The sequence below is a fragment of the Pelodiscus sinensis genome, chromosome Z (assembly GCF_052426305.1).
Source record: "Pelodiscus sinensis isolate ZL-2025 chromosome Z, ASM5242630v1, whole genome shotgun sequence".
NCBI classification, from domain to species: Eukaryota; Metazoa; Chordata; order Testudines; family Trionychidae; genus Pelodiscus; species Pelodiscus sinensis.
The window spans coordinates 19957792-19978592 of NC_143085.1; the positions used below are offsets into that span (position 1 = coordinate 19957792).

Below are 20801 nucleotides of genomic sequence, written 5' to 3' on the forward strand. Positions count from 1 at the left end.
TTCTTGTCCTGTTCTGTTCCAAAGCTCCTCATTTGTGACAAAGTCTTGCCATTTGATGCGAAGGATGTATAGTAAAGACTAAAATTGTCAGACACATAAATGAACATAATTTGTTGGGGGAAGTCTTGGTTTCTGTAAAGGAAAAACATGCTTTACTAATCTACTAGAATTCTTTGAGGGTGTCAACAAACATATGGACAAGGAGGATCCAGTGTATACAGTATACTTAGATTTCCAGAAAGCTTTTTACAAGGTCTCGCACCAAAAGCTCTTAAGTAAAGTTAGTTGTCATGCGTAAGAGGGAAGGTTCTTTCATGAATTGATAACTGGTTAAAAGACAGGAAACAAAGGATAGAAATAAATGGTAAGTTTTCAGCGTGAAGAAAGGTAATTAGTGGGGTCCCCCTAGGATCTATCCTGGCACCAATCCTATTCAACCTATTTATAAATGATCTAGAGATAAACAGTGAGATAGCAAAATTTGCAGATGATAAAAAACTGCTCAAGATAGTCAAAACCAAAGCAGACTGAAGAGCTTCAAAAAGATCTCACCAAATTAGGTGACTGGGCAACAAAATGGCAAATGAAATGTAATGTTCATAAATATAAAGTAATGTACATTGGATAAAATAATCCCAATTACACATACAATATGATAGGGACTAATTTAGCTACAACTGCTCAAGAGAGAGATCTTAGAATTATAGAATCATAGAATACTAGGACTGGAAGGGACCTCAAGAAGTCATGGAATCCAGTCCCCTACCCTCATGGTAGGACCAAGTACTTTCTAGACCATCCCTGATAGACATTTATCTAACTTACTCTTAAATATCTCCACAGATGGAGATTCCACAACTTCCCTGTTAATCCAGTGTTTAACAACCGTGACAGTTAGGATCTTTTCCCTAACATCCAACCTAAACCTCCCTTGCTGCAGTTTAAGCCCATTGCTTCTTGTTCTATCCTCAGAGGCCAATATGAACAAGTTTTCTCTCTCCTCCTTGGTATCATCTGCAAACTTAATAAGCGTACTTTCAATGCCAATATCTAAATCATTTATGAAGATATTAAATAGAGCCGGTCCCTAAAGAGACCCCTGTGGAACCCCACTTGTTAAACCTTTCCAGCAGGATTGAGAACCATTAATAACTTCTCTCTGGGTACGGTTATCCAGGCAGTTATGCACCCACCTTATAGTAGCCCCATCTAAGTTATAAAGATAACTTTGCCTAGTTTATTGATAAGAATATCATGTGAGACCGTATCAAATGCCTTACTAAAGTCTAGGTGTACCACATCCACCGCTTCTCCTTTATCCACAAGACTCGTTATCCTATCAAAGAAAGCTATCTCTCCCTATCAAAGAACCCTTCTCTCATAATAACTGGTAAACCTCATTTTATGAGGAATAAGGGTTATTTTGAAAGAAGGGTTTTCTCTTGAAGTAACCGTGTCTTAACAGCATCTGTTATTTTGAAATAGCGCTAATTCGAATCCTGTTTCACTGCTATGTGTAGACGCGGGCAGTTACTTCAGGCTAGTCAATTTCTAAAAATGATGACCAGCTGGGAACATGCAAATCAAGAATGGGATATTTAAATCCCAGGCTTGATTTGCAATTTATGTTGCCCTCATTAGCCTCCTAGTATAGATGTACCCTTAGGGATGGAAGTTGGTGCTGCTGAGAGGGCAAAGGACTGGATTTGATGACTTCTCAAGGTTCCTTACAGCTCTATGAGATAGGTATATCTCCATAATAGGCAACTGGTTTCAAACAAACAAAAGGAAGTTTTTCTTCACTCAGTACACAGTCAACCACTGGAACTCCTTGCCAGAGGCTGTGATGAAGGCTAGGACTTTAACAGGGCTTCAAAAAAGAGCTAGATGGATTCATGGAAGTTAGGTCCATCAATGGCTATTAGCCAGGATGGGTAGAAATAGGGTCCTTAGCCTCTGTTTGTCTGGAAATGGATGATGGGAGAGGGAACATGTGATGATTACCTGTTGTATTCACTCCCTCTGAGGCATCTTGCATTGGCCAATGTTGGCAGGCAGGATATTGGGCTAGGTGGACCTTCAGTCTGACCCAGTATGGCTGTTCTTATGTTCTTGATTATTATCTCCTCAGGGCAGGAACAGTTTCTTTAGTACAATCAGACCTGATCTCTGTTGGGGCCTCAAAGTACCTGCACAATACAAACAAAGAAGAAGAAACAAATGAGTCCCACACAGCTGATGAGCTAATTTCACCCTTGGTGTAGTTAAACTGACTTCAATGAAGGATCACCAGCAGTGTTCCTGTAAGCTGATTAACAGAGCACCCACAGCCAGCAGTATCTACCTCAGTGCACATAAAATGTATTCCATACATGAATGGCAAAAATTGGAACAGTGGTAACCAGAGCTGAAATTAGCTCTTTAAATGTTCCTCAGCATCCTCTTTGTCATAGATGAGAAAGAACTAACATTTTCTATGGCATCCACTCAGATTCTGTAGTCAGATTTCTCTGGCTAAAGTACAGTTTTCTTACAAAATCCGGTAGCACACTAACAGTCTGGCATCAAAGCTCAAGATCTTATTTATATATTTTAGGAAGGCAACAGGGAAATTGAAGCCTTGGTCTCCCCTTCCCCCCCTTTTCCCCCATTCTACAATATTAACCCACTTAATGTAATACCGTGGTCACCAAAGGGTCGATCGCGAGCTACTGGTCGATCTCGAGGCCTCGACCAGTCACTCGCAAGGCGTCCTGTCCGCCCCGCCCCTATTTCCCTCCCACTCCCCACAAGCCCCACTACTTACCTCAAGAGAAAACGGAGGTAGTGTCGGCTTCAGAAGTCCCGCAGCTTAGTGCCACTTCCGGTGATTCCAGAAGTGTGCTAGCTGCTCTGCCAGCTGGGTGTACTGCGGGAGGGAGCATCTGCTTCCTGCACCGCACAGGAGGGGTGAGTCTGCCCCGCGGGAGGCGTGCAGGGGGTTTCCCGGCGCACGCGGGGGGGTTGGCCCCAGGGCAGGCATGCATGCGGGGCTTCCCAGCACGGGGAAGTTGGCGCCGGGACAAGTGTGCGCAGGGCTCCCCTGCGCAGGGGGGGTTGACCCCCTGGGCAGGCGTGCGGGGCTTCCTGGTGCGGGGGTGGTTGGCCCCCTGGGCAGGTGTGCGCACGGGACTTCTCGGTGCGGGGGGGGGGGGTTGGCCTCCTGGGCAGGCGTGCACGCGGGGCTTTCCTGCACGGGTGGGGGGGGGTTGGCCCTGGGGCAGGCACACGCTGGTTTCCCTGGGGGGGGGAGAATCCTGGGAGGAGGGAGATGCAGGGGACTCTCTGCCTCCACTGGCACCCCACTCCCCAGCCCCTGCTCCCCAGCCCCCACTCCCGAGCCACAGAATGCTGTCCCCACTCCTCTGTCCCCAGCTACAGAACTCTGTCCCCATTCCCGTATCCACTCTCCGAACTCTGTCCCCACTGGCACCCTGTCCCCTGCTGCAGAACCCTGTCCTCTGCCCTCTGCCCTCCCAGCACCCTGTTCCCTCTCCCCTGCCCCCAGCCACAGAACTCTGTCCCCACAAAATGTAGAATTATAAATGCTTCATTTTAGATTTAAATAGCATGAATAAAAAACAGACCATTTATTTCATAACTATAAACACGTGATTTTAATTATATGTATCGCATAATTTAAAAATAAACTGTTTATCAGAGTGTGTAAGTAAGGGCTGGGGATAGCAAGTGATGGACAGGAGGAGAATAGAGAGGGCGGAGCTTCAAGGAAGGGGCGGGGTGGTAGATCTTTACCTGTTCTGAGATTTAAAAAGTGATCTTGGGTGTAAAGAGGTTGGAGACCACTGATGTAATATGATAGTATTTTAATGCTCCTCACTGATTCTTGGGATGGTTTTTGATCTGCTAGCCATATACTAGTTTGGAGTAATTGAAGGGCTATTACATTTTGTCAGCAGCCCAATTGTGGGCACTGTTTTTAACTCTTCTCCTGACAGGAATGGATACAATGAACTGTGCTTTTTTATTATGGTGTTAAGCTGAAGTCTTGCATGGTGGACTGAATGGTCAATGTGACTCAAATGAAAATATGAATGCTTGATAACTAAGCCTTATGACATGCCCTTTACAACAATGGCATAAATGGGACTGTTTTCATCTACTCAGATGACTGAGTGCATTCATTTGTTACCTGGCTGTAGCCTTCACTCCATCACTGTGGGTTGTGATTCTGAAAACTGACTGCATTTTTCACTTTATATATGTACATATTTCCCATGTGAGGCTGAAGCAGAAATAATATTACTTTGCAGATTATCTGAATTTGATGGCTTTTCCTTTTAAATATCTGAACATGGTTCTTGTGATGTTCATCACACACAATTCTAGGTTATAGGGATTCCAGAGGAAATGAAATATTTTATCACAGAAAAACTGCTTATTTTGGGGTTTCCAGTGGCAAATTCTTATCATTTAAACCACGGAATGTTCTGATCCACAGGGGAAACTGATACTGAACTATAGATCAAATAGCTGATTATCAACACTAGACTTAGTATTCTAGCTAATTTGCAGAGAGCATTTGGATTCCAAGTTGTGCAGAGGGGGAGTGGCTAACTACAAACTACATTAACACAAGCAAGCCACACTGATGTGGCTGCATCTCTTTCTCACTCTCTGTTGATCCTTCACTGTTAGTTGGAAGTATGAAATATGCAGAATGTTTCCACAACCCAACAGGTTTTACTTTGGTATGGAAGGAAAAAATTTTCACTTCTTTGAGCTAACAAACTATTTACTTTCTGAACTAGTTTGCCTGCTTTAAACGCTTCCCAACTTCCAAAAGGCAAAGGCAAGAAAAGGAGTCTTATAGTTGTAGGCCTCGATTTATCATGTAGAGACAGTGTACTGACTGATGTTTACTTATCCATAAGGAGAATGCTCTGCTTTCTCAGATACAGTCACCAGCCCAACTCCTTGCTCCACCTGATTGTGCTTGAACGAAAGTGGTAAGTGGCAACATTGAACACATGCTGGGTGCGTCTAGACTGGCAAGATTTTGCGCAAAAGCAGCTGCTTTTGCATAAAAACTTGCCAGCTGTCTACACTGGCCGCTTAAATTTACGCAAGAGCACTGACTTTGTAATATACAAAATCAGTGCTTCTTGTGCAAATACTTTCACACTCCCACTCGGGAAAAAGCTCTCTTGCGCAAGAATACTTGCGCAAGAGGGCCACTGTAGACAGGGAAGAACTGTTTTGAGCAAAAAAGCCCCGATGGCTAAAATGGCGATTGGGGTTTTCTTGCCCAAAATCACGTCTAAACTGGTCACGGATGCTTTAGCACAAAAGCAAATCTTTTGCGCAAAGGCACTTGCCAATCTAGATGCACTTTTGTGGAAATACTTTTAGTGGAAAAACTTTTCCGTTAAAAGTATTTTCGCAAAATCATGCCAGTCTAGACGCAGCCACTCTGTCAAAGGAATCCTGGTCTAAAAGTGAACAGACAAAGCACTTTTAGCACTGGAAAGATGTGATTATTCACAGTGTGTACTTGCTGAGGCTAATAAGAACAAGAAGGTATCTTTAGAAAGCTGGGTTTTAATTAAACGTTTTTGATTGGCCCTTAATAAGATCACCACTTGCTCTGGTCAATGATAGCCAGTAAATGCCTAGAGTTTGTGACCTTCTTTCCATTCCTTTTTAAGCAATTTGAGTGTCATAATAGGAATAAGGCCAGAGAGGCAATGAATTTCTGGGCGATAATTGAATTACTCCAATGGCTGAAGATTTTGCTCTGCAGCTCCTGGCATCTACTACATATCTGAGAGGGTTTGTTTGTTGAAAAACTTCTAAATAGTAAGAGCTAGGACCACAAAATTCAGTATAAAACATGCTATCATAATTTAAAGCAACAGGAGAGGGTTTGGTTGTGCCAGGAAAATGGGACGTGCCTGGAATGGGATTGCTACTCAGAAAATCAAACAGAAAAGAGACTGAATCATCAGGCAAGTAAAAGGAGCTGGCTGGGGGTGCACCTCCCTCATCAAGGATGGCTGCAGCCTTGAGCCTCCTAACCACCAGGCTCCCTTTAAGGAGGGCTGAGGGGTCTGAAACGCCCATTCTGAATTCTTACAAGGTCAATGCTGCCTGACGTGAGGCGTGACGTGATGTCAACCCGGGATTTTAAAACTGAAAAGTGCCACGCGGCCGCTGCCACGGCGCACATGGTTCACAGTCTGGCCCAGCAGGCGACAGAAGGCAGGGCAGTGGCAGCGGCTTGGATGGGGTGGGAAAGGAAGGGGCTTGAATGGAGGGAGGAGGAAGAGGCTTGTACGGAGGGAAGGGGGAGAGAGGAAGAAGCTTGTGTAGAGGGGGAGGGGCTTGTATGGAGGGTAGGGGGAGAGAGGGAGGGGCTTGTGCGGAGGGGGAGAAGGAAGAAAGGGGAAGGTACCAAGAGACAGGGTGGAGGAGAGACAAATGCCAGGGGGCCAAGTACAATCAGGAAAAGGGCAGGAGGGGAGGTGTCAGTGGGAGGGGGGACAGGGTGATGCTGTGAGAGGGGAGGAGAGGGGAAGGGCATTGGAGGCTGGAGGGGAAGATGCTGAGAGAAGGCTTGAAAGAAGAGGTGGGCATGAGGAAGGCAAGGATGCAGCAAGTCATGTGTGAGGGCACAGAGGGGCAGGAGAGGAATGGGGCAGAGACTAGTGAGGGGGTGGGCATCAGCAAAAAAGAGGGAAAAGGCGGCAGGGGCAGTGAAGGAAGGGGGAGGCACCAGGAGGGTGCAGGGCTAAAGGAAGGTGCAGGTGCCAGGGGATTCTGGGCGTGAAGCAGAAGGGCAGAAACCTGCAGGGAAGGGACCAGCACCAGAGGAGAGAGGCAGGACAGGTGTGTAGAGGGAGGTGTTACAAGAGGGGATGAGGAGGGGTAACTCACATGATCAGAGTTGGGCTACTGGAGGAGTGGGCACAGGGGGGAGAGAAGGGCTGGTGGATGGGGGCAGGTCGCAGGAGGGCTGAGGGCAGTGAGAAGGGCAGGAGACAGGACAGCAGAGGAGGGTGAGGAGTTGGGGGGCAGCAGGCACCAGAGGAGATGATGAAGCAAGGAGAGGAGACATGGCAGCAGAAAGAAAAGGTAATGGTTTATAAAATATTTATTAATAACATGGTATGCTGCCCACAGCCAGTTTGTTTGCACTCCACACTGCAGTTTGGGTTTATATGGGGATCAACACGGCTGCGTCCAGACTTAGGGGGTTTTTCAAAAAAAGTAGCCTTTTTTCTAAAAAACTTCACCTGCGTATAGACTACAGCTGCGTTCTTTCGAAATTAAATCAAAAGAACGTGGCTTTTCTTTCAACAGCGGTAAACTTCATTGCACGAGGAAGAACGCCTTTTTCAATGGAGATCTGTCGAAAATAAGTGAGTGTGGACGCGGGGAGGCCATTTTTTTAAAATACTGGCCTCCAGGAAGAAGCCCTGGTGGACAATCTGGGGCATGCCTTGCATGTCTCTGGTTCCTGTCTGCAGCCATTTCTTAAAGGGACAGGCACCCTCACAGCCACTTGTGGCAGCAAAGCAGCCAGAGCACACGGCTGGTGAAGTGCAGCATGTCCCAGCCCCAAGACCCTCCTGGCCCTTCTAGAGAGCCTTTTGGGGACCCAACCAGGGGCTCCAAATGCCGGGCACCGTCATGGTCTGGGCCAGAGCTCAAGACCCTTCTCGAGCTCTGGGGAGAGGAGGAGGCCTTATAAGCCCTAAAAAGCTGGCAGCGAAATGCGGACATTTATGGCCACATGGCAGAGGCCCTGGCCCAGAAAGGACACTACCCCCGCACCCAGGACCAGGTGCGCTCCAAAGTTAAGGAGCTGTGCCAAGGGTATGTGAAGGCCAGGGAGGATAGCTCCTGTTCTGGGGCAGCCCCCCACTCCTGCCCCTATTATACTGAGCTGGACCAGATCCTGGGTGGTGGTGAAGCATGCACACCACGGCGTCTCGTGCAGTCAGGCTTGGCGGACCCTGTGGTGGACGCACAAGAGCAGGACCCAGAGCAGTCAGGAGACGGGGACATGGTGCCAGAGGAGGACAGTGAGGAGACGGCGACCCTCACCCTGGAGCCAGTCACACAGACCCCAGAGGCCTCCCAGGTGTCATCTGACGCTGGAGATGAAGCAGCAGGTGAGTGCAGTGAGGTTGTGTAACACCCGGGGGAGGGGGGTGCACAGTGGGTGATGCACAAGGGAAACCTGTAATGCTCAAGCTGATGCCCAGGTCACACACGGAGTTACCTTCAGAATGTCTGATTCCCTTGTCTCAAGGAGAGGGCATGCCCTTTTGGACAGCTGTTGCACACATGACTGATTGTGATAGAAATGTAGCCGTGTTACTCTGATCTGAGGAAGTGGGTCTGGGCCATGAAAGCTCATCCCCTAATAAACCATCCTGTTAGTATTTTAAGTGCTACATAGTCCAGTTTTTTATGACTGATTGTGTCTTCCTCTTTTCCTCCACAGCCGGACCAGCCATGCAAGAGGGCCGCAACACCCCAGCCCCACCTCCATCTCAGGGACATGGGAGCTGCAGACACTGGCGTGTGTATGTGGACATCCTGAGGCAGCATGTGGAGGCCGTGCAGGAGCTCAACACAATCCTGCGAGAGAGGGCGGAGGCAGAGGATCAGTGGCATGACCGGCTGATGGAGGAGCTGGTCCAGCAGCGCACGTCCCTGAGTGCCACTCTCAGGGAAGTCTGCGGCTTGCCTGCTCCTGTGCCTGGTCCTGCTCCTCCAGCACCCCATGACCCCGCCCCACCAAACCCCCCTTCCACAGCAGCATCCCTTTCCCCCCTTGGACCTCCCTTTCCCCCAGGCCCCCCAGTTCCCCAGCCCCTCTCTCCCCCTGGCCCTCCTCTCCCCCAGGCCTCCCAGTCCCAAGAGCACCTACCCGCTGTTATCCAGCCAACCGACAGGTGCACCACCCAATCCCGTGGCCATGGTGGACCCCGAACACAAGGCCCAGGCAGGAGACTGAGATCAGGCAAGCACCATGCAACCTGATCCCCTTCCCCCCTCCAGGTTTCAAGTCCCCTTCTCCCCTCCAGATTTCAAGTCCCCTTCCCCCCTCAAGGTTTCAAGTCCCCTTCCCCACTCCAGGTTTCAAGCACCCTGTGACAGGGCACCTGCCCTGCACTGGCCCTTTAATACTCGGACTCCGGCCCGGAGCCGGGGCTAGCAGAGAGGAGGCCAGAGGGAGCTAATTAGGGCTAGAGAGGGCCCAGCTGGCAAAGATCCAGGACTGCACGAATGGCTGGTAGAAGCCAGCTGAACCTATTAGGGCGGGGGAGAGCCCAGCTGGCAAAGATCCAGGACTGCATGAATGGCTGAGAGAAGCCAGCTGAACCCATTAGGGCGAGTAGGAGCACAGCTGGCTTGTGTATATATAGAGAAGCCCAGGTTGCTCAAGGAGAGGAGAGAGGCCAGTGAGGGGCTGGCTGTGGAGGAAGCAGGAGCTCCCAGGAGGGAGACCTGCTGGGGCTAGCCAGCTAGAGCTGGGAGAAGGCCAGCTAAGGCTACCCTGATGAGGGGCCGGAGGAAAGGCCCGGGCGTGGAGACAGGTGGCAGCCTGGCTTAGGTAAGCGGGGCCACGGAGATAAGCCCAAATGCCTATGATGAGCAACCCATACAGACTGTATTCTGCCCTGAGATGGGCTGTATGAAGACAGTCAGGGGGCACTGAGGCGCACGGGGGTGCGAACCCCCTGACACACCCCCATCACCCCAGTTAAATGACAAGGAATGTGTTAAACTGTTTATTGTACATAGTTTGGCATGAAAGTATATTTTCTACATCAAAAATGAACAAAAGCTTTTTTATGTTTGCAACAGTTATACTATTTTCCAGTGAGTGATATTTAAAAAAATAAAACAGAACTTGTTATTTTGAGACAAACCCTGGTGTTTATTATTTCTCCAAACAGAGTCAGGAGATGGGTTGTGGAGGGAAGCTTCTATTCGGCCAGTCCCCAGGCAGAAGCCCCTCAGTAGAGTCAGTGGCCTCCAATTGAGAATTGCTCCCGTAGGGCCTCCCTTATGCAAACAGCAGACCTATGAGCCTGGTGGATAGCAGCTGGACAAAGTGCCTCTCCTGACCATCAGCAACTGTACTCCACCCTGGTAGGAAGGCTTCCCCTTTCCTCTCCACCAGGTTATGGAGAACGCAACATGCGGCCACCACCTCAGGGATGTTGCTCTCCTCCATGTGTAGGCATGTGAGCAAGCACCGGAATCTGCCTTTTAAATGTCCGAACGCACATTCCACCTGGTTGCGAGCCCGGTTAAGGTGAGCATTAAACTGCTCCTTGCTCGCATCCAGGTGGCCGGTGTAGGGCTTCATCAGCCACGGCATCAGGGGGTAGGCGGCATCAGGCACTATACACACCGGCATGTGCACATCCCCAACCGCAAAGTTGTGATGCGGGAAAAATGTTCCTGCCTGAAGCCTCCGGTAGAGGTACGAGTTCCTGAAGATGCGGGCATCATGTGCCCGCCCTGACCACCCAACACAAATGTCAGAAAACTGGCCACGATGGTCGACCAGGGCCTGGAGGACCATAGAAAAGTAGCCCTTTCTGTTAATGAATTGGGCTGCTCGATGGGGCAGTGCACGGATTGGAATGTGTGTCCCATCGAGCGCTCCTCCACAATTCGGGAAGCCAAGGGCAGCAAAGCCGGCCATGACGCTGTCCAGATCTGGTAGACAGACGAGTCTGTTCAGCAGCTCCAAATTGATGGACCTCACCACCTGCAGAACGAGACAGACAACAAAATGTTAGAAGGGGTGCCTTATCTCTTAGGAGGAGAACCCACCACCCACCTTCCCTCTCAAACACCCCAGGAATCCCCTCCTCAGAACTCCCCCCCCCCCAACAATTCAGGGTGAGTGGAGGAGCTCCCTCCCACTCACACTCCACTTTGCCCTTCCTGACAGTCTCCCTTCCCCCGACCCCAAACTATGATTGTCCCCAGACAATGACTTACCTCCATCAGGATGTATCCAACAGTAGACCTGCCCACTCCAAATTGGTGTCCCACGGAGCGGTAGCTGTCGGGGGTTGCCAGCTTCCAGAGGGCAATGGCGACCCTCTTTTCCACGGGGATAGCGGGCTGCAGGTGGGTGTCTTGCCGTTGCAGAACAGGGGCGAGCCAGGTACACAGCTCCTGGAAAGTGGTCTTTCGCATCCGGAAGTTGCGTAGCCACTCTTGGTCATCCCAGAGTTCCATAACGAGCCGGTCCCACCAGTCAGAGCTGGTGTCAAGTCTCCAAACACGCCTGTCCACAAAGAAGTTTGGAGGCAAGGGCAGTGGGGCTGCATGATGGACGATCCCTTCATACCTCTGGTCTGGGTCCAGATGGGGAAGTAGCCTCATGACTGTGTCATGCAGATGCAGCAACACTTGCAGTATGATGGCGTGGGGCCATCGCCTGCCATGGGGCAGCTCTGGCTCCATGCCAAAAAAATGGGTCTAAAAGAAAAAAAACCCCAAACAAAAAACCTGCTGGGGTGTCCCAGGATGCTGAGCACTCCAAACCAGCACTGCAATGCCTTGCTTACCTCCTAGAGGGACAGCGAAGGCAGCTGCAGGAACAGAACAATGGGTGTTCAGGGGCGTCCCTTTAACCACGCGTCTCTGCAAAGGGCAGGCAGCAGCACCCGGAAGGAAATGCTGCCCCCATTCCCTGGCAGAAGCGGTTCTGGGTGGCTTTTAATTTCGAAAGAGCGTCCAGCAGTCAGGATGCTCTTTTTCGAAAAAGCGGATCGATTTTCCGATCCGCGTATTGTAGTCTAGACGTGCTTTTTTGAAAGAGGGTTTTTCGAAAGTTACTTTCAAAAATGCCTCTTTCAAAAGAGGCTTGCAGTCTAGACATAGCCCATGCGGCCAGTGAGTGGAAGCCAAAACAAAAGTAGTCAGTGTAATGATCTTCTGCTGATATGTGTTTTAGTAGTTAAATTCTTAGACTGTCATTGCTCATGAAAAGTGCTGTCACATGGGTAGAAATCAGCTAAATATTGCATTTTGTTAATATCAGCAGAACTGACTTAAATGGGGCCTGTGTGTTGTGTAGTCTTGCCTTAATCTTTGTATTCATGCCTGTCAGTGTGAGAGAAGCTATTTGTATATATTTCCTTACATATGCAACCACACTTAAGTTGAGGTCCTCAGCATGTTCTGTAAGTATCAGTGTGGCCCCTGGGGCTTCCAAAGTTGAGTTGCTCTAGCTCATCCCTGACAGGTGTCTGTCTAACCTGGTCTTAAATATCTGCAATTTAAGCCCATTTCTTCTCATCCTAACCTCAGAGGCCAAGCAGAACAATTTTTCTTCCTCCTCCTTACGATACTCTTTTAGATACTTGAAAGCTGCTCTCATGTCCCTTTTTGGTCTTCTCTTTTCCAAGGTAAACAAGGCCAATTTCTTCAGCCTTGCCTCATATCTCATGTTCTCTAGACCTTTCATCATTTGTGTTGATCTTCTCTGGACTTTCTCCAGTTTCTCCTCATTTCCTGAAATGTGACGCCTAGAACTGGACATGATACTCCAGCTGGGGCCTAATGTAGATGGCTCATTCCCTGCCTAGGGAACATGAGACTGGGTGGGTTAATTTCCAATCCTCCTCTTTATTCTTTTCCTAAGCCAGGAGGGCCCAGTAGTTCTGATGCGGGTTGGAGAGGGGATGAAAGCCAGATCCAGGATCAATGAGCCCTGGGAAGTGGGCCCATTGAAAGAAGAATGACCTGTGGATGCCTTGGGGGTCAGCATCATGGGTCTTCTTTGGGAAGCCCCCTCTTTGGAGGTGAATGTGGCAGCAATGAGACATCACCCAGAATCAGGCGCCATAAGCACTAACTGCAGATTCATGGAACAGCTCTCACGGATCTTGCACATGCATAAGAGGATAGCTCTGCAGGAGGGGGGGCAGTGGTGTAATAAGGGCACTGGAGGGGTCAGTTGCCCCGGGAGAAAAATAATATAAAATTTAGCTAAAAATAGATGTCACACGTTTTTAAAAGGAATACCGTATCTCCTGCCTTTTGTCTATTTTTGTCTCTTTAGGCCCCCAGTTAAAATTTTCAAAGGCACTTGAGTGACTAAAGTCATTTTTTATATTTGGACTTGGAAATCTAAGCTCAGATTTTCCAAGGTAATTAAGCTCCTAAAGAGACAGTTGCCAACTTGGATCTTCAAAGATATCTATCTGATCTTTACACACCTTTGAAAATCTGGTCATAAGTATCCTAGTCAGTTCTGAACGTGAGATGTAGGAGCCCAGTCCTAATTCCTTCAGCCTTTTTTTTTTAATTTAAACATTTATCTACATTAATTCCCCTCCTTTCTCTTTCACTATCCAATAAATGCCTGGATCAAAATTTTAGGTGCTTTTTGAATATGCTGACTTGAAAGTGGAAAGATTTCATATTGTCGTGTATGATTCCTGGTAACCCATCTCAAATATGAAAAACTAGATTGATACCTGTTCATATCAGGAGCTGTTGAATTCAGTTCACCATTTACAGTATCTCATTAGGATGTTCAGTGGAGCAGATATATCTATATTTTTATTTATACTGTGGGCAAAGCATGGGCTCACAAGAATTCCTCCATTGTTTTACCATGAGTCTCAAAACATTAGGCTGTGTCTAGACTGGCCATTTTTTCCGGAAAAACAGCCACTTTTCCGGGAAAAACTTGCCAGCTGTCTACACTGGCCACTTGAATTTCCGCAAAAGCACTTACTTCCTACTGTAAGAAATTAGTGCTTTTTGCGGAAATACTATACTGCTCCCGTTCGGGCAAAAGTTCCTTTTGCGCAAAAGGGCCTGTGTAGACAGCTGAGATTTGTTTTGCGCAAAAAAGCCCCGATCATGAAAATGGTGACCGGGGCTCTTTTGCACAAAAGCGCATCTAGATTGGCATGGATGCTTTTCCGAAAAAAGTGCTTTTGAGGAAAAACGTCCGTGCCAATCTAGACGCTCTTTTCCGCAAATGCTTTTAACAGAAAACTTTTCCGTTAAAAGCATTTGCGGAAAATCATGCCAAGTCTAGACGTAGCCTTGGTGTTTTTCTAAGGGCCTGGAGTCAATTGATGATGTAGGAATGTCAGCTTTCATTTAAAAAAATTTCTCTATACTTCTGGACCTTATAGCTAAGGAGGAAAGCTTTAAAACATGAACCCTAAATACTCAAGAAACAAAAGGCCAATAAAAATCCAACATGTTTTATTTTTAAAAAATCTTATGATTTGTAGACCAGTCTCATAACTTTGTGTAGGCGTTCCTTGTGATTTTTGGGTTGGCAATACTGCTCTTTGATTGGTGAATTTAGAGAGGTCTCTCCCTTCAGTTTCCCTTTCCACCTTCCTTTTTTGTCACAGGTCATCAGAGACTCATACAGACATTGGAGAGTAGGGTGAGTCCATGACTATGGTTAATGACTGGTCAGGGTGACTAACTATTATCAGCCAGTGGTCTGAATGAGCTATCTACTGCCATCTGTTAATCAACTGTAGGAAAAGGCTTCAGGAGCAGACCTTATTTATATAGACAACTTACTTTGCCACAGAGATCAGTAGACACACTTGCTGTGTCAAGGCGACCAATTTTGGCTCTTTTGGGTTGAAATTCACTTAAGACTTGGATCTGGGAGAATGAAATGTTGTTATCCATATTGTATGATTAAAAGACTTGAACTTAATATGACCTGGTTTAGGGTCTACCATAACTTGAACACTGAGCAGAGGATAGTGAGTCACATCTAAGTGAAAGTCACAGAAGATGGAAACATGTTTTATTTCTGGTGGTGTAGAGTCTATTTGGGAATCCTCAATTATATCTGACACTTTACATCCAGTGTTTAAAGCCAGAGCTGACTAGAATCAATTGAGAGTCCTTGTCTTGTCTCAGTGATCGCTTGAGCAAAAATCATTGACAAAATCTTGTGTAGTCCAAAACCTTGGACTCAACATGCAGGCAGTGTGTTGAAGGGCAGTGCAAAGGACGCAGTGGTGGTGAGGTACCATATTACCTAGTGAAATCATTGGTGTTGAAATCACTAAGGACTGAAATTTGACCAGAGAACTGACACTTTCTTAACAGACTCCATTTTTGCTATTTAAAAAGTAAATCAATGTAAATTTCTCTCTGGTAATTTTTTAAAAATGAAAAAATTGGATAGTTTGCAATTGAAAATATTTTACCTGCACTTAAGGCAACTGATTTAATTTTATGTAACATTTTGCATAATAAATGTTCAATTATATAGATATGATTTTGATCAGATCTACTTGATGTGATTTTTTGTGTGCGGTTGTGGTTTGGGTTTTTTTTTTTTTTTGCTCAATAATAAATCCGGGGTGGAATGGGGTGGCCCCTCCAAAACAGTTCGAATTGGGCCCTGCACTTCCTAAAGCTGGCCCTGCACAAACACATACAGTACCCTGCCAAGAGCCCTGCACAAACACATACAGTACCCTGTCATTCCAAGAGGAGTAACAGCTAATTCAAACTAAGGAGATAGTTCAAATTAACATTTAACTGCTGCGTCTAGCCACGGGCAGTTAATTCGGACTAAGGGAGATTTAAAAATGGTGGTCCCCGGGAAGGTGCAAATGAAGCCCGGGATATTTAAATCCTGGGCTTCATTTGCTACTCCGGTTGCCCTCATTTGCCTACCTAGCTCAAACTAACGAGCTAGTATAAACATACCCTAAGTTATTCCTCCTGGGGCTCTAAATTGAGATAGTACATCTACTTTAGGGAAGCCTGCCTTGGATGAATTTTGAGGCTTCTCTGCAGTGTTGACATGCTATTTTGAAATAAACTACTTGGCTATGTCTAGACTGGCATGATTTTCCAGAAATGCTTTTAACGGAAAAGTTTTCCGTTAAAAGCATTTACCGAACAGAGTGTCTAGATTGGCATGGACGCTTTTCCGCAAAAGCACTTTTTTCAGAAAAGCGTCCATGCCAATTTAGACGTGCTTTTCCGCAAAAACACCCCAATCGCCATTTTCGCGATCGGGGCTTTTTTGCACAAAACAAATCTCAGCTGTCTACACTGGCCCTTTTGCACAAAAGTTTTACACAAAAGGACTTTTGCCCAAATGGGAGCAGCATAGTATTTCCGAACGAACACTGACAATCTTACATGAGATCATCAGTGTGTTTGTGGAATTTCAAGCGGCCAGTGTAGACAGCTGGCATGTTTTTCCGGAAAAGCGGCTGATTTTCCGGAAAAACTAGCCAGTCTAGACACAGCCCTGTGGAATAACTATTCCAGAATAGCTTATTCTGAAATAACTGTGCAATGTAGATGAAGCCTATTTGTCCTGGACTGGGTCCTCTTATGGCAATGGCTCCAGACAAGCAAAATAATCATTTACTCTCTCTATATATATAAATGAGCAAAGGTTAAATTCTGAAGTTCATTATACTTCAGTAGGATTAATACGTATCTCATGTGTTTGTGTGTGGTAAGGCATTAGTGCTTTCATGCAGCCTGCTTAAACTTTTTCTTTGTTCAAAAAGCTCAAAAATAATAGAGGCCATTTACCAATCCCTTTTAATTACAGCCAATGCATTTACCATATCACTAAACTTCAGAATATTTATCCCTCAAGAGAAGTAAAATATCTGAGTCTATCTTCTTAATGTCCAGATTGAAGCATATGGTAGCATATCTGTTAGTTCTCTCATGAACCAACTGTTTCCCCCCTCTCTTATTTTTGTCTACCTGATGTTCAAGTTGTACTGATGGATTTTTTTTCAATAATGTTTATTTACAAAAACTAATTAGAGTGGAGGCTTTGACAGAGGTCATAAGAGCAAACTACATAGCAAATTGCCATTGTGTTCTTGTTAAATCAATTCCCACTGGGTGGATTTGAGAGTGGTTATAATTTACATATTGATTACTGCATTTTCTTGATTGCCCTTTTGGGCCATTTTTTTGCAATGGAGGGGAGAAAGGGCAGGAAAAAGAAGTAAATGTCTTAGGAGTGATGCCATGTAGGTAATTTTACTCCCTAGCTTTATAAAATGTATGTGCTTGAATAGGGTACCTCCACCACAAGTGGTAACACAAAGTAGCTGCAGGATACTGTCTCAATAATTCTATTCCTGCACTGGGGGCAGAAATGGACGGTGGGGTTGGGGTAGCTTTAAGCTGTTCAAATGCTCCCTGTTTTCTAACCATCCTTGATGTTAGTTCAGCCCCATGTCCCTCTAAAGTTGGCATACTTTGGACAGATAAGGCCTAAGTTAAGGTAAGTTACCACGGCAAGTCACCCCAGTTGAGTATGGAGGATGAGCATAATTCTCCAGCCTTTGACACCAAAACTCTCTGGTGTTCTGATACAACTTAAACTGTGGGTTGTCTTTCTCTTCCTCTTTTCTTCCAGCTTGTCCGCTATAGTGCTGAGGGTCTCTTACAGTTAGGCCCTCTGGGCTCCACAGCATTTCTGCCTGACTCTAAGTGTCTCATTGATGATGGGAAAGGCAGAACCCCTACTCTGAAGAAATGTGACGGTGGCCTGAGACCTGCACAAAGACTCTGGGATTTTACACAGGTGTGGAAGGGAGCTTTCTGAGATGGTTGTTGTCCTAGGAATGAGACAGGAGGGCCTGCCTGAGGTAATATGGAACCCATGCAGTTGTTTCCTGCTAATCAAAAGCAAAGAGATCATAAACACAAAGCCAGGTGGAAAGATACTGAGATTGCTTCAACTCTTAAGCTACACATGAGACATAACCCTTCCATTTACCCCTCCATGGAGGACGCCGTGGGTGGTGGGTGAATCTAGAGATGGGAGAGGCAAGCTCCAGCTCCACCCCTTCTGCCTAAGACCCTGCTTCTGCCCTTCAGGACTTTTTGGGAGCCAAATCCCTACCTCTATAGGAGCAGCCTCTGCCTCCCCAAGCCTGGGCAGTCCCAGTTTTCCTTCCCCCCTCTTGGGAGGGTTGGCTGCACAGGGCTGAAGCCCAGGCAGCCCAGGAGACTAAGGGAGCTGCTCTGAATAGGGGGGAAATTTGGGGGGAGTGTGAGTGGGGCAGCCAGCGAATTTGGGAAGGCATTGCTTTCCCCTACCTTTTAAACGCACCGACCATACAGTAAACATTTACATTGCAGCTGGTGGTGGGAATGGCAGCTTTCATAGATGTATCCATGCTAGCTATACTTCAACTAGATAGAAGTACAAGCTCAGGTAGGTCAGGCAGAATTATGCAGCCCATGCTCAAAGCTAATCTACCACATCCTCATTTCTGTTGTTAGTGAGCTAGCTAGAGTGCAGCTGGTATTGGTACATCAACTAAGCCACAAATTGCTCACCTGGCTGCCAGGTAGATGTACCTTTGGAGTCAAAGGCTTGTTTTGAAATTCTCAGCTTAATAGAAAATCAGTGATATACAGGGCTAACTATTTCTAGTGTGCACGGGCAAAGTATAGAGTCCTTATTGTGTAAGGCCATGGTCACCAACCCATTGATTGCCATCGACTGGTCGATCCTGGAGGCTCGACCAGTCAATTGCAAGGCTTTGGGGGCCCCCCTCACTGCCCTCCACCCCAAGATTAACGCCACGCTGATGCTACCTCCAGGGACTACAGAGGTCTTCCTGTGGGGTTGGGGAGAGTTCTGCAGCTACGTGCTAGGTCCTGGAAGTGTGCGGACTACTCTCCCTGCCCCCCCAACAGCTGGCGCAATACCTAAAACGCCGGTCCATCACACACTGGGGACTTTGTTCCCATGCTGCTTTCCTGCACGTGGGAGAGGGGTTGGGGATCTGGGACTGCGCCGATTCCAGCTACTCAGGCAGCGCGTGCTGCCATGGGGAGCGGAGAAGCAAGGTGCGCTCTGCCCGAGCAGTTGGGGCTGGCATGGTCCGGGACTCTGCCTCCACCCTCTCCCTGCACAGGAAGGCTCCAGCGCGCCAGCTCCAGCTGCTTGGGTGACCCACGCTGCCATGGGGAGCAGAGGAGCAAGGCACGTGCTGCCCCATCTGTTGGGGCTGGCGTGGTCCAGGACTCCCCCTCTCCCCCACATGGGAAGGTAGAAGGGGAATAATGTCTCCAGCATGCCAGCTCCAGCTGCTTGGGCAGCGCACGCGGCGCCAGTGGTTGGGGCTGGCGCTGTCCGGGACTCCCCCTCCCCCCAGTGCAGGAAGGCATCAGGCAAGCGACAGACCAGCACAGTCCAGTACTTCTAGAGCCTGGGTGTACAGCTGCAGGATCCCCAGGTACCAATCCCTGTCCCCTCCCCCCACCCAGACCCCCACAAATACCCTGCCCCAGCACCCACCAGCACCTACTGGCACCCTCTCCTGGCACTCACTGTCACACTGTCCTCTGTCCCAGCACCCATTGGCACCCTGCCCCAGCACCCTGTCCCCTACTCCCACTAGCACAGTTGGGGCCACATTAGTGAGGTTTGGAGGGGTTTGTTTTTGTATCTCACTTGTGTGACCCTGACTGACTTTTCTGTGGGTCAGTGATCCCAATTCAAAACAGGTTCCCCGCCCCTCTCATAAATAAAGACACTGAAGAAATCTTTTTATTTTATTTAAAATGAAGCCTGGACAACAAGCCCCCAGTTGGGGCCAAGCCCTCATGTGGCCACAGCATCATATCACTCCTGTACCTCCCACCGTGACCCCAAATCTGAGCCTATCATACATTGGAATCCCCTGTCCTGAGCCTCTCACATCCCCAAACTCCTGCACCCCCACATCCTCAGTCTTCTACCACAACACTCTTGCACCATTCACACTCTGCAAATCTGTGTCCTAAGCTCATCATACACCCAACCTCCCTGCCCTGAGCCCCTCACACACTCCAACCCAAACTCCTGCACCCTCATATCCACAAACCTGTGGATTGCTCAGCACCCCAACCCTCCACCTGAGCCCAACACTCCCCAGCCTGGAGCCCCCTTCTTGAGCCAGCATCCCCTTCTCCACATCCTGCTGCATCCAAATTCTCTCCTGAAGCTTGCACCTCTCACCCTTTCCCACATCTAAATCCCTCATTTACACCCCAGAGCCTGCACCTCCAGTCTCAACCCAGTGAGGGTACAGCAAGACTGCAGGAGTTTTTCCAGCAAAAACTCTCTTTTGACAGCCCCTGTATTCCTTGTTCCATGAGGAATGAAGGGCTTCCAAAAGAAGGGTTTTTTCCAACATTTGGCCCAGTCTAGATGGGCCAAATATCAGAAAATGTTCTTCCAACAGAAGGATAAAAAAAAAGTGGCAGTGTAGCCGTACCCTGAGTGTGTATAAGGACCAGGTTTAGCAAGTGATGGAAGAAAGGGAACATAGAGGGCAGGGCCTTAAGGAAGGGGTGGGGTCTTGGGGAAGGGCCGGAGTAGATCTTGGCTTGTCCTGACATTTAAAAAGCAATCTTGGGTGTAAAAAGGTTGGAGACCACTGGTGTAAGGGAAGTGTCAGCTACGAATGTCAGCCATGGCATACCCTCGGCTACATCATGCCATTGGTGGGGTTCATCATTGCACTGGCACTGTACAAAGGCCAGAGACCAAGCAAGAGGGAGTAAAGAGGCAAAGGGAAAATGGTTTGCCTAAAGACTGGCAGTCTGCTACAGAGTTAGGAATAGAATCCAAGCATCCTGTTACCTTACTACATCCCACTGCCTCTCCCACTTTTATGACTTCTTTGTTTCATGCTGGAACACTAACAAGAAGAAAAATCATTTTGCTTAACATTCTCAACATTATGCTGTCACAGTGAAGGCATCAGTGC

General features: G+C 47.7%; 1 protein-coding gene across 2 annotated transcripts in view; it reads left to right on the forward strand.

Moving 5' to 3' along the window:
* Window positions 1–20801, forward strand: part of GALNT9 (polypeptide N-acetylgalactosaminyltransferase 9) — a 444375-nt gene that overhangs the window by 421258 nt on the left and 2316 nt on the right. The window contains exon 10 of one of the 2 annotated variants that reach the window (XM_075898386.2): window positions 17450–17617. The exons of the other annotated variant lie outside the window; for it this stretch is intronic. Within the exon in view, the coding sequence (XP_075754501.1) occupies window positions 17450–17617 (168 nt within the window). The remainder of the gene's footprint in view (window positions 1–17449; window positions 17618–20801) is intronic. 2 annotated transcript variants of the gene reach the window in all.